This window comes from Trichechus manatus, unplaced genomic scaffold, assembly GCF_000243295.1.
Source record: "Trichechus manatus latirostris isolate Lorelei unplaced genomic scaffold, TriManLat1.0 scaffold00001, whole genome shotgun sequence".
Classification (NCBI taxonomy): Eukaryota; Metazoa; Chordata; class Mammalia; order Sirenia; family Trichechidae; genus Trichechus; species Trichechus manatus.
In genome coordinates, this window is record NW_004443937.1 from 31287089 (window position 1) to 31300444 (window position 13356).

The window sequence follows — 13356 nt, forward strand, 5'->3', positions numbered from 1 at the left end:
TGTGCAAGTTTATTGCCAAATAAAGGGCTCAGACATGAGCTACTTTCCCCCTTCGTCAAGACCACATACACAGTTTAAACAAAACTAAAGTAACTGCTGCCTGATTCAGTTCTTTGTTGTGACTGGGCATTGTAGGAAGTTGGCTTCTAAAACCTCTTGGCTTATTTGAATTAGTCCTGCCCTTTTGTTTCTTGAGCAAGAAATGAAGAAGTTAAGATTGGTCTTAGTGTTTAAGTGAAGACGCTCAGATCCAACTCTGATCTTGCTCTAAACATCAAGCATAAAATAAGGTAGTAGAAGTTTTGTAATTATCAGTCCATAATACCTTTTGTGTCTGAATTGCCCATTTTTAGGTTTCCCAAATGTGGGTAAAAGCAGCATTATTAATAGCTTAAAACAAGAACGGACATGCAGTGTTGGTGTGTCCATGGGGCTTACAAGGTAAGTTGAGCTGTTCCGTAATCAGAATATTTCATTATAGACGCGTATGTTGTTGTTAGGCGCCATCGAGTCGGTTCCGGCTCATTGCGGCCCCATGTACGAGAGAACGAACGAAACACTGCCCAGTCTTGTGCCATTCTCACAATTATGCTGGAGCCCATTGTTGCAGCCACTGTGTCAATCCAACTTGTTTAGGGTCTTCCTCTTTTTCACTGACCCTCTACCAAGGATGATGTCCTTCTCCAGGGATTGATCCCTCTTGATAAAATGTGCAAAGTATGTGAGACGAAGTCTGACCATCCTTGCTGTTAAGGAGCATTCTGGCTGTACTTCCAAGACAGATTTGTTCATTCTTCTGGCAGTCCATGGTATATTCCGTGTTCTTCCCCAACAAGGGCATCAGTTCTTCTTGAGTCTTCCTTACTCGTTGTCCAGCTTCCACATGCAAGGTGATTGAAAACACTATGGCTTGGGTCAGGCGCATTTTAGTCCTTAAAGTGACATCTTTGCTTAACACTTGAAAGAGATCTTTTGCAGCAGATTTGCCTAATGCAATGCATCTTTGATTTCCTGACTGCTGCTTCCATGGGTGTTGATTGTGGATCCAAGTAAAATGAAATCCCTTACAACTTCAGTCTTTTTTCTGTTTACCATGATGTTGCTTATTGGCCCAGTTATGAGGACTTTTGTTTTTTTTATGGTGAGGTGTAATCCATACTGAAGGCTGTGGTCTGAGTATATATGACTTTATTTTAGCTATCTTGAGGAAGACAATTATCTTTTTGAATTCTCTTCTTAAAACTGCCAATGAAAGGAAGGGAGTTAGGCCCAAGCTAGACTTGGGGAAGAACTAGTTGGAGTGGGACAGCTGCCTGCAATCTAGTTTGAAAGACAGATAAGCAGATTCAGAGAGAGGTATGCTGCCTCAGAGGAAGTGATGTTTGAACCTAGTCTTGAGAAATGAAAAGTTTGCCAGGTGGGAGAGGGAAAAATCTATATGGCAGAGGGACAGAATGTGTTCAGGTGATATTTAAGCTATAACTTGGAGTGCTTCTGTTTAGAAAGGGAGGGTGCACTGTCTGGGTTTCAGACAAACATGAAGCAAATGATGAGGAACTGGATCTGACTGACTGTGCTGAGTTTGTTCAATCCAACCCTGAGCTTCGTGTTCTGCCTTTTGCCATCTAAATTAAACCAGTGCCCCCTTTGAGTAGCATCTTTCTTCTAGGAACATGCAGGTTGTTCCCCTGGACAAACAGATCACAATCATAGACAGTCCCAGCATCATCGTGTCTCCACTTAACTCAGCCACTGCACTTGCTATGAGAAGTCCCGCAAGTATTGAAGTCGTAAAACCAGTGGAGGCTGCCAGTGCCATCCTGTCCCAGGCAGATGCTCGACAGGTAAAGGAACTCTTCCTCAGGCTCCTCGCTGCCTTTTTATTTGATCATAAGCGTTTTTAAAAAGACTTCTTGACCAAAAGGGGGGAGGGGGAGAGGACTTTTAAATTTCAGAATATAATTTTGAGATTTGGTGCCTGACTCTTTAAAGTTCAAGATGTTTGGTCCTGCTTGGATTTCACCATAATCACCGTATTTTTTTTTTGTGCAGTCATCACTACAGGAAGTTTTAGAGCATTTTCATCACTCCAGAAAGAAGTCTGTCTCTCAGCCCCTGACAACCACAGATAAATCCTGTCTCTTCAGGTTTATCTTTGTTAAATAGGTCATATGAATGGCATCATATAAGGAGTCCTTTGTGACTGACTTATTTCACTCAACATGTTTTCGAGGTTCATCCATGTTGTACCATGTATCGGTACACATCATTCCTTTTTATGGCCAAATAATATTCTGTTGTATATACGTACCACGTTTATTTATCCATTCATCAGTTGATGGACGTTTGGGCTGTCTCTGTTTTCTTAGCTATTTTGAAAAATGCATTGATAGACAGGTTTCTGTGTGAACATACTTCATTTCTCATAGGTATATATACTTAGGAGTATAATTGCCAGCTTGTGTGTTAATTTTATGTTTAACATTTTGAGGAACTGCCAAGCTTTTCTAGAGGCTGTACCATTTTACATTTCTACCAGCAGCGCGTCAGGGTTCCAACTACCTAGATCTTTGCCAACACTAGTTACTAACTTTATTATAGCCATTCTAGTGGATGTGAAGTGGTGTCTGGTTTTTTTCATTTCCCTAATGACTAATGAGGAGCCCTGGTGGCACAGTAGTTGAAGCGCTCGGCTGCTAACTGAATGAATGGTCAGCAGTTTGAACCTACCAGCCTGCTTTGGGAGAAAGATGTGGCAGTCTGCTTCCATAAAGATTATAGCCTTGGAAACCCTACAGGGCAGTTCTGCTTTCTCCTATAGGGTCACTATGAGTCAGTCGACTCAACAGCAGTGGGTTTGGTGTTTTTTGGTAATGGCTAGTGATGTTGAGTATCTTGTGCTTATTGGTCATGTGTATATCTTTGGAGAAATGTTTATTCAGGTCATTTGCCCATTTTTGTTGAGTTGTAAGAGTTTATATATGCTACATACAAGCCCATTATCAGACATGATTTTCAAGTATTTTCCTCTGTGGGTTATTTTTTCACTTTGATGGTGTCCTCTGATGCACAGATTTTCATTTTGGTGTTCAATTTACCTTTTTCCTTTTGTTACTTGTGCTTTTGGTGTCATTGTCTAAAGAATCATTGACTAATTCAAGGTGATGAAGATTTATGCCTGTTCTAAGAGTTTGTAGTTTTAGCTCTTAACAGTTAGGTCTGTGATGCACTTTGAGTTAATTTTTGTGTATGGTATGAGGACGGGGCTCCAACTTCATTCTTTTGCATGGGGAGATCAGTAGTCCTAGAACCATTGCTTGAAGACTGTTCTTTCTCCATGTCAAAAATCAGTTGACCATAAATGTAAGGGTTTATTTCTGAACACTCAAATTTCTTCCATTGATCTATATGTCTGTCTTTGGGCCAGCACCTCTCTCTCTCGATTATTATAATCTGTTTCTTTTAAGTAGAAAGTTCTCAATTTTTTGTTTACATCTGCACCTGTAGCAGATGAATGACAGTTCCTAGTTTTCTTTTTTCAAGGTAGTATTGAAATTTACTGTCCCAGAATATAAGAATCCTCTGGAATTTTTTACTTCGCTTGCTCAAAGAAGAGGACTGCACCAAAAAGGTGGAAGCCCAAATGTGGAAGGTGCTGCCAAACTGCTGTGGTCTGAGTGGACAGGGTAAGGCTTCTTTCTGTTGGAGTTTTGATGCTCACGTAGAGGAAAGGGACTGTTTTTTGACAAATTTTGTTTTTAATACCAGTGCCACCTTAGGTTATTATTGCCAGCCCCCAACATCCTGGACTTGTTCTTCACATTTTAATGAGAGTGTAGTGGCAGATATGAAATTGGGCTTTAATATGGAAGAACTGGAAAAGAACAATGCACACAGCATGCAGGGTGAGTGAGACTTGTTCCACTGCTGTCTCCATTGGCCAACAGCAGTAAAGGTCTCATCTGTTCACTTGGCTGTGTTCCCTTCCTAGCCATCAGGGGCTCACGTTTAGCCAGTAGCGTGCTTTTCCAGTCTTCGGGTCTAACAAATGGAATCATAGAGGAAGCGGACATACCTGAGGAATTGACAAAACAGAAGGAGAGGCAGCAGGAGGAGAACGTTGACAGTGACCAGGAAAGTGTTGGTGGTGAAGAAGCTGATGTAAGTGTGTTCTCCACGAGTTGTTTAAAGCTGAAGTGAGTTTTCAGAGGTTACAATGTACAACAAATGGGAAGGGGCTAAACATGGAAATTATTTTACAGTAGACTAGAAGCCCTATATAGTGTAGGATTGCGATCCTTAGTCTTAATTTTACACATTCCATTACATGTACTGTCAAAGAACTCTTTCCAGGTACATAATTACTTGGTTTAATGAGCAGACAAGGGCTATTAACGCAGTAATGGATGTTTCTGTTTTACAGGAAAAGAGCTCAGACATGTCTCCGGTCGAAGAGACATGGCAGGCACTTCCTGAGGAGTCTCAAGCAGGTGAGTCTGGGGTAGATGAGTTCTAACAAAACAGCCTCACAAAGAATCACTTTCACTTTTCAAACACAACAAACCCTTGTTTTTTTTCAATACAGGTGAACAGTTCGGCAGTCAAGAAGCAAGATCTTTTGTCTTAGATAAAACGACCAAAGAGGAGGATGATGCTTATGACTTCAGTACAGACTATGTATAACAAAACACTGTCCTTTAAGAGGGGCTTTTCTTAGCATTTTGAGTAGACCGCTAAACTCTTCCACTGTTTGTAACATAACATACATTATGCCATAAAACTGTAAATTTTGTGAATATGTATCATACGATAAACTCATTAAAAAGAGTGAGGCAATTTAGAAGGCATCTGAATTCTTTAAAACGACTCATCTCTTACAATACAGTAAGTGGGCAGAAGTACAATTACTAAACCAAGAAACATCTTGAAAAAAACGTAGGTTTCACTTTATTTAGGATCAGGCCACAAGTTACAAAATTATAAAACCAAAGAACAATTTTAAACTAGCTGTACCAGATGAACCTTTGTTCGTTCAGTATCATGGTAAGAAAACACTTGGTAAGGCAGATGGAGACAACAGACTATAAACATGCCAGGCTTATACAAGGCAGTTTGTTGGTTGTCTTTACCCAGCTGAGATGTCCCTTTTTCTCCACGGCTTACTACAGATGGGCATTGAAGCCTAGCAGCTGTGTTACTTCTCACACATACTGTCTTCCACGATATCCTGAGAAATGCTTACAGTTTAAAATTTCTATTTTAATTTATATTTGAGATTTCCACATGTCTTCGGATTAGGCTGAATTTGCCTGTTGGATCTGGAATATACCATTTTTCCCAAACATCAATATATGAGGCAGTTCTTCCCCATGGCTTAAAGTGCCCGTTCCAGTGGAGTAACTTGGCAGCCTTTACAAATTGAGGTGAATATCGTTTTCCAGCACTGGAGCCTTACATTGAGAGAAAAAGACTTAAATGATTGTACCAGTCACACATAAGGCAAGGCCAAACCAGATTGTGCAGAAATAATGGATATATCCCATCCCTGAACTAGTCCTTTAGACACAGTTATAAAATAATTTCTACTTACCAAGGTGGCGGACATTCCACATAGGATCAATAGTGGAGTGCTGCTGGTAAAATACTATCAACAGAGGAGGTGTTGTGATGCTGCCAGCCAGGGTTCTGCTGTACAATCCCTCTCTTGGGACAGACAACAATGTATGCTATTAGTTAAGACCCCTGACAAAGTTCTGAGGGTTGAAAGATTTCACACCTAGGCCAGTTATGTACTTACTCTACATTGAGTTTCATCCATTTTTCCAGCTGGTTTGTTATATTCTGTCGTTTCCATTCTGTCAGATTTGCAACAAAAACTCCAGGATTAAATGAGCAGGTACTGGCTTTCATGGAAAGTTTACGAATCCTTTCCTTTTTATAATCAAGGTATCCAATGTAATTGTACTAAAAGCATAAACAGAATGGATACGATTCTATAGCTAAACTGCTGCTTGTTAATACTGCCTAGACTTCTCAAATTATTAACAAAGGCCTATACAAAAAGCAAATGAAAATGACATTCAAGTTCGGAGAAAAGGAACCTAGATTTCAACATCTTAAGCCAAGAATTAAGTCCACGAACTAGGGAAAGCAGGCTTGCATTTTGGGATAAAATAACTAGGGGATGTGAAAGGCAAGAAAAACGTACTCGTTTTCCTGAATTTCTCACCTCTTCCTCCTAACCTGTATTATGGGGAGTGAGGTGTCTGTGCAAGGGATCTAATAAGTAATTTACCTGATTTCCTGCTCCACGGATGACAACTTTAGTAGAGGTGGAATCACAATCTTCTGAAAATGCAGCTGCATGTCCTGGCTTTAGTGGTGTATTATACAGGGCAAGGATATCACCTAAAATAAATAAGGTGTGATTCCAGTTGCCTAAAGATTACCTGTCCTCCCATTTCTCCCTACAGAGACCTTTTATAGAACACCGTAACTAAGACAATCACTAAAGCTCATGCTTTGGACTCAGAACAGCACTGATGGTGGTGTTCTTTGGTACCTTGCACAATTACATCATCATCCATATATATGGCCTTCTTCGCACTGGGGACCAGAATTGGCAAGTAGAACCTTGCGAAGATTAACTGTAAACGAGGAAACAGGCATTGGATAGGATAGGTCAGTGGCTATGCTTTTATTTACATAGAAACTTCCAGAATGCTCTCAGAACCCATGCAGGAAAAGATGGCCAAAGGACTCCTAATTAGAATCGCCCAGGCTTGGTTCCCAGGGAACTACTTGCACTGTGCCCACAGTTTCCCAGGTCTTCTAATCATTTCCTAATAATTCTCCCAAGTACAAACAAGGATGCATGGAACTCACTGGTTTTACAGAATCCCCCTGGTCAGGATCCTCCTTTACTTTCCCTTCCAAAAGTTTAGTGTCAAAATTCACTATTTTGTACCTGATGTTTTTCAGTGAACCACTGTTGAGCCAGGACCTGATGAAGAAAGCACAAAGTTTCAGTTTTAAATAATCATGTCCCAAAACCACAGCCTTATCTTTCTGCCTTCTAATGAGGGCACAGTGTAAGAGAAACCCTAGGGACAAAGAGAACTCAGAGCCAGTGTCTTCAAACCCCTCACCTCTCAGCCTTGGTCTCATTTGAAGTGGTGTTCCCACTCAAGTCCCTCCCTGAACTAAGATTCTCTAGTATTGCATGCTGCTCACATCAGCCTCACACTTAGACGATCACTCTTCCAAAACAAACTGCTGTAGAAAAATTCATTATGCGGGACCATTCAACTCTTGTCCCTCCAAATACACTTCAGTAGAAAATGAATCTCCAATTATCAAAAAGCTACTAACTAAATCTGGGCTTCAAATTAGATCTTCCCAGTTTAGTCATGGCCGAGGAAATGAAACCGAACAGATGTGAATTTTAAAAATTTGGGTGAACTGGAATGGGAAAAATTGCAGGTCAAAGCCCAGCTAGAAACCTAATCTCCCTCTTAGAAAACAAGGGCAGTGTACGCATTAGATGGCAACCAAATCTCTTGCCCATTGGATTTTGAGCAGAGTTGGAATTAGCTGTGCTCCGCTCAAAGATGGCGGCAGACCATGTTGCTTTGAATGTGTGCCGCTCTCAACAGTCCTGCCAATAATCCAATCTCACACATAAGGCTCCTGGAAGGGCTCACTATGCCTATTCCAAGTCTCCTATTCCAGGGCTTCGACCTGTAACTTTCCATTCCAGTTATTCTGGATCAACCAAACTGTAAAAATTCAGGTCGGTTCCGGTTTTGCTTCATCAGCTATGACCGAACTGGTTTGAAACCCTGCTATAAATTAACTTCTGGAACTGCCCATAAGCATGCCAGTGTTCCCTAAAGAATTACTGCACATTCTTCCTAGGTCCATTTCAAATTAGCATTTTGTGAACACAATGTTATTTCTGCAGTCTTATTCTAATGCAGTATTTGTTTCTATATTATTTTAGATTGGTTCTGAGTTTTTAAATTACGAAAAACAATTCATAATAACTTTCACGAACTGAAAGTACTGCCCTCTCTACCACGGAGAAAGCCACAAGGCCAGAAATATTTTAGAACATTGACAACCCTTAACCCTTATTCCAAAGCATTTTCAAAACATGGATGAGACTGTCCATCAAATTGGGTTTCTATTACTAATCACAACAACAATAGTAAAGACCATGTATTGCTAGTATCTCATTTATTTAATACAAAATCCTCTAAATTGGGTATTTTCGCCCCATATTTATAGATTGATGAATGGACTCCAAGGGATTAGGTAATGTTTCCCAAATCAGTCAGTTTATGGGTCAGGATTTTCATCAGGTCTGTATTCACAACTTTACCAACCACACTGCCTTGCCATTCCTCCCAAGTCCCTTACCACTCTAGGCCATAAAATAGAACAGGAATAAAAAACACTCAAAGAATATATCTATGAGATAAGGAGCTTGTGCGAGAATGTAAATCAACCTAGTGCCTCCTTCACTGAGAAAGTCTTAGTACTAAAATAATATAAGCTGGAGTTCAACAGTGTGCATAGTGCATAGTTGACTGATATTCTGAAACAAGCTCCTTATATTATTTCTACTATCGTGGGACATGCTTATGATACAAGTACATGGAAAAACCATGTCATATGTACAGTTTATATGTGGTATAATCTCAATTACATAGAAAAAATAGTTCCTGGATTGGCACCTGCACTGCTTTAGAGTATCTTCTAGAAGCAGAATTATCAGGCAAGCCGAGCTCACCGGAGATGGTCCACTGTATCGTTGAGTGTAACAATGTAGAAAATCACATTGGAGCGAGTGTGATGCTGAATGCTGTTTATGGCTGCAATGGCCCCCCCGAGCCTGTCTTCAGATGCAGCAATGACCACAGGAATCTCCTCATGACTCCCATCTACTGCATGTCGGGGAGCATTTGGGATAAAGTCTATGGGTTGAAGCCCCACAATTCCTGAATCTGAAGAACACATACAAAGAAAGCAATGAAACAAAGACAATCTGATGAGCTTCTGACACATAGCCCAAGACATGAAAAGAGGTAAGGTGGGGATTACGGTACAGATTTACCTCATTCTTTCCCATTAGAAAATGAAACATAGAGCCCACAAACTGTCAGTTTTGCTATATGTAACTAAGCTTTTGGAAAAATGGAAAAAGCGTTTTAAAAAATATGGTGACAGCACTCTGATACACTACTGGCGGGAGTGTAACAGAACATTTCTGGAATGTATTTGGCCATTTGTATCAAGTGCCTTAAACAAGTACATGACCTTTGATCCAATAATTCCTCTTGTTGCCTCTCTTAAGGTCAAAATCTGAAATGTAGTCAAAACTCACGTTTTTATTTATAATTGTGAAAACGTGGAAACAGACAAAATTAGTGTTTTTCAAACCACAAATCATGTCCCATAAGTAGGCATGAAATCAATTTAGTGGGTTACAACCAGAATCTGAACAGAAAACGTTTCTAGACTAGACAAGAAAATCAGAATAGACAAGAAAGAGAGCGCACCGCACACTGTGAGTGCGAGGATTGTTCTTTCTGCCTTTTATAATACATTCATTCGTTCTTTTACTCATTCATTCAACACTGAGTACCTATTATGTGCCAGGCACTACTATAGGCACAAGGGTTATAACCATAATAAAAGACACAAATCCCTACCATCATGGAGGACAGACAGACAATAAGCAAACACAGATGTATGTGCTGTATATTATGCATTTCTTATTGTGGCATCACCATCAAAAAATTTTGAAAGTCATTGTACTAAAAGCCTTTTTCCTGTGGAAACCACTAAGTAAACTGTGGCATTAAAATTATACATAAGGAGTTTCTACTATCATGATGACATACTTATGACATAATCTTGTAGAAAACCATGTTATAGAAAAAATAGGGGGAGAAAAAGACTAGAAGAGACTAAACCAAAATTTTACTAACAGTTACCTCTAGGTAATGAAATCATTCATTGAACTAATATTTTTTGAGTACCTTCTATGTACTAGCCACCAGTCTTAGGCACAAAATAAAGCAAAAATGAACAAAACACTCCTCATGGAGCTTAAATGTTTTAAATTTTTTTTTTAATTTATACATTTTTCCACCAGTGGTATGCATTAGTTTACATAACATGTATACACACATGTATTATTATAAAACATGCTACCAGGACACTCAGTGACAGCCGGGGGAAGGCTTTTCCTTCTCTGGCCAACTATGGTGGATGGCAATCCAGAAATGATTTCTGACAAACTCCCTGCAGCCTCAAACATTCCAATACCAAGGCAGAGCAGTACCAACAACTAAAATAACTGGTGATGGAATTATACAATTTTTTTGAACAGTTGATAAGCATTTATAGTTTTTTTTTACTACTAGAGTCCCACTGATGTGGTTCCACAGGTAAAGGAAAGTAACTAGACTACCACTCTAGTGAAAGAACAGGCATCAAACAGCAGCCACACACGCCTGCCCCCACCTACATATATAAAGCCCTGTGAGGAGGACAGCTCTGTGAGGAGACAGCAGCCCACGGGGACTCCTCTGTGGCCTCTGAATTGGGAAGGAATCTCCCATCAGATCTAACAACTGCACAACAGGGAGAAGAAAAGCGGTGGGCACCTCAAAAAGCACAGCAAGTCTGCACCATGCCTTTCCCAGAGTCTTTAACAGCTTTTGTAACAGCAAGAGGAAAACTTTTTTTCCTTTCATAGTGATGTATTTTAAGATGTAGGACACAGAGAATTCTAGCTCCTCAACAGATGCCAAGGCATTAGTAAGGGTTCCCATACCTGAAACCTCGTTCCTTAGCAAACTGCTCAGTCCAAGGAAGTTATGGTGCAAAACCAGTAAGAAGAGAGCAATAGCCAGGACCAGTATGATGATGTTCACTGAAACAGAGGGGAAAGCCGGCATTACATCTCTTTAGCTTTTTTTTTAATTGTTATAAAAATCATCTCTTTAGCTTTTGACCAGGTATAAAAACAACACAACTTGTAAAAAGAGCATACCTTTACGGAATGACATCTTTCTTTTCTGTCTTATGTAAGCATTAGTTATCAACCCTACAAAACAAAAACAAGCCCCTAAAGTTAGTAAGTACATGAGAATGGCCATCAAAATGCCTAAACATTTTAATTCAGGAAGAAAGAAGAAGTTCATAATGTATTTTCCGCCAGAAATTCGTTTTGAATTAAGTTTCCAAGAACCGAATTTGGGACCTGAATCCACAACTTTTTTTTAAAATAGTATTCATGATAACAGAATACTTCCAAATTACTTGGAGATACACATAGTCTTAGCTCTGTACAAGAACCCGCATATCATTCATTATATGCCATGAGAAGAAATGCAAAAGAAGGTCTACCAAGAGGAAAATCTGCGGTCAAACCACTATAGAGGTCCTTGAATGGTGCAAATAGTTTGCACTAGATTACTAACTGAAACGTTGGTGGTTTCAATCCACTCAGCAGTGCTATGAAAGAAAGACCTGGCTATTTACTTCTGTAAGACTACAGCCATTGAAAACCCTATGGAGTACAGTTCTACTCTGAAACACGTGGGGTCACCATGAGTCAGAATCAATGGCAACGGATTTTTTTGGTTTTAACCACTATAGCCACCACCTATCTATCCTATCTGTCAGTTTATCACACTGTGGTGGCGTGTGTGTTGCTATGATGCTAGAAACTCCACAACTAGTATTTCAAATACCAGAAGAGTCACCCATGGTGGACAGGTTTCAGCAGAGCTTCCAGACTAAGAAGAAAGGCCTGGTGATCTACTTCCAAAAATTAACCAAGAAAACCTAAGGATAACAACAAAACACTGTCTGATACAGTGCTGAAAGATGTCCCCATCTGGCTGGAAGGCACTCAAAATACAACTAGGGAAGAGCTGCCTCTTCAAAGTAGAGTCGATTTTAATGATACGGATGGAGTAAAGCCTTCAAGACCTTTATTTGCTGATATGGCATGACTCAAAATTAGAAGAAACAGCTGCAAACATCCATTAGTAATAAAAATGTGGAATGTATTAAGTATGAATCAAGGAAAATTTAAAGTCATGAAAAATGAAATGGAACACTTGAAGACTGATATCCTAGGCATCAGTGAACTAAAACAGTCATACTGGCATTTGAATCCAACAGTCACACTGTCTACTATACTGGGAACAACAAATTGAAGAGGAACAGTGTTACATTCATCGTTAGAAAGAACATTTTGAGATCAATTCTGAAGTACAACACTGTCAGTGATAGCCACATGCCTACAAGGAAGACCAATTAATACGATTATTAATCAAATTTACTCACCAACCACAAATGCCAAAGATGAAGACACTGAAGATTTTTATGACCTGCTACAGTCTGAAATTGATCAAAAATGTGCAATCAAGATGCATTGATAATCACTGGTGATTGGAATGCAAAAGTTGGAAACAAAGAAGGATCAGTAGTTGGAAAATATGGCCTTGGTGACAGAAACAACACTGGAAGATAGCATGATAGAATTCTGCCAAGACCAACAGCTTACTCACCAGGTGGAACAGGTTTAAAATTCTCACTAAGAATCCATATTTACGGGAGAAGTTGAAATTGGATAATTCCCAGAGACAATGGCCCTAGGTGGCCCTTGAAACCATAAATACTTTAGTTTACTCTGTAAAGGAATGTTTGCTTTGAGCATTGTGGTCTTTTCAAAAGAATTATGTAGTATGTGTGATTAAACTGACAATAGCAACTCAAAAGGTTAGATGAGAAGCTATACTTGAAGGCTGATCACTGATTTAACTTGTTTTTCAAGAAATGTTGTGTGGAATCCTGCATGTTTACAAGTTATTTTGTAACTTCTGTGTTTTATCCCAAAGACATTCAACTGTGTGGATCATAACAAAGAATGGGAATTCCAGAACACTGAATTATGTTTATGCAAACCTGCACATGGATCAAGAGGCAGTGGTTTAAACAGAACAAGCGGATACTGTGTGGTTCCATACTGGAAAAGGTGTGCGGCAGGGTTGTATCCTTTCACCTTACTTATTCAACCTGTATGCTGAGCAAATAATCCAAGAAGCTGGACGAAGAACGCGGCATCAGGACTGGAGAAAGACTCATGAACAACCTGTTATATGTAGATGACACAACCTTGCTTGCCGAAAATAAAGACAATCTGAAGCACTTACTAATGAAGGTCAAACACTACAGCTTTTAATATGAATTACACCTGAACATGAAGAAAATGAAAACCCTCACAACTGGACCAATAAGCATCATGATAAATGAGGATGAATTTACAGTTGT

At 39.6% G+C, this 13356-nt stretch overlaps 2 protein-coding genes and 2 non-coding genes across 5 annotated transcripts in view; 3 read left to right on the plus strand and 1 right to left on the minus strand.

The window, feature by feature from the left end:
- GNL3 (G protein nucleolar 3) overlaps positions 1 to 4895 on the plus strand; it is a 9230-nt gene extending 4335 nt beyond the window's left edge. The window contains exons 6-12 of the mRNA XM_023726123.1: positions 339 to 441; positions 1670 to 1844; positions 3544 to 3686; positions 3769 to 3905; positions 3992 to 4161; positions 4424 to 4490; positions 4586 to 4895. Of these exons, the coding sequence (XP_023581891.1) occupies positions 339 to 441; positions 1670 to 1844; positions 3544 to 3686; positions 3769 to 3905; positions 3992 to 4161; positions 4424 to 4490; positions 4586 to 4683 (893 nt within the window). The 3' untranslated portion in view covers positions 4684 to 4895. The remainder of the gene's footprint in view (positions 1 to 338; positions 442 to 1669; positions 1845 to 3543; positions 3687 to 3768; positions 3906 to 3991; positions 4162 to 4423; positions 4491 to 4585) is intronic.
- Positions 198 to 273, plus strand: LOC111819809 (small nucleolar RNA SNORD19). Its single transcript, XR_002823391.1, has one exon. It is a non-coding gene; the product is annotated as a small nucleolar RNA SNORD19 (small nucleolar RNA).
- Positions 1535 to 1611, plus strand: LOC111819810 (small nucleolar RNA SNORD69). Its single transcript, XR_002823392.1, has one exon. It is a non-coding gene; the product is annotated as a small nucleolar RNA SNORD69 (small nucleolar RNA).
- A 24-nt stretch (positions 4896 to 4919) lies between the features above and the next one.
- The window catches only part of GLT8D1 (glycosyltransferase 8 domain containing 1), a 12731-nt gene continuing 4294 nt past the window's right edge, over positions 4920 to 13356 (minus strand). The window contains exons 2-10 of one of the 2 annotated variants that reach the window (XM_023727273.1): positions 11066 to 11119; positions 10847 to 10945; positions 8795 to 9008; positions 6886 to 7003; positions 6563 to 6647; positions 6296 to 6408; positions 5798 to 5964; positions 5591 to 5703; positions 4920 to 5450 (exon numbers count right to left, since the gene is read on the minus strand). In XM_023727273.1, the coding sequence (XP_023583041.1) occupies positions 5260 to 5450; positions 5591 to 5703; positions 5798 to 5964; positions 6296 to 6408; positions 6563 to 6647; positions 6886 to 7003; positions 8795 to 9008; positions 10847 to 10945; positions 11066 to 11081 (1116 nt within the window). In that variant the 5' untranslated portion in view covers positions 11082 to 11119 and the 3' untranslated portion in view covers positions 4920 to 5259. Of the gene's footprint in view, positions 5451 to 5590; positions 5704 to 5797; positions 5965 to 6295; positions 6409 to 6562; positions 6648 to 6885; positions 7004 to 8794; positions 9009 to 10846; positions 10946 to 11065; positions 11527 to 13356 lie in introns of those variants that run through there. The other variant, XM_004368609.3, reaches the window with a different exon arrangement.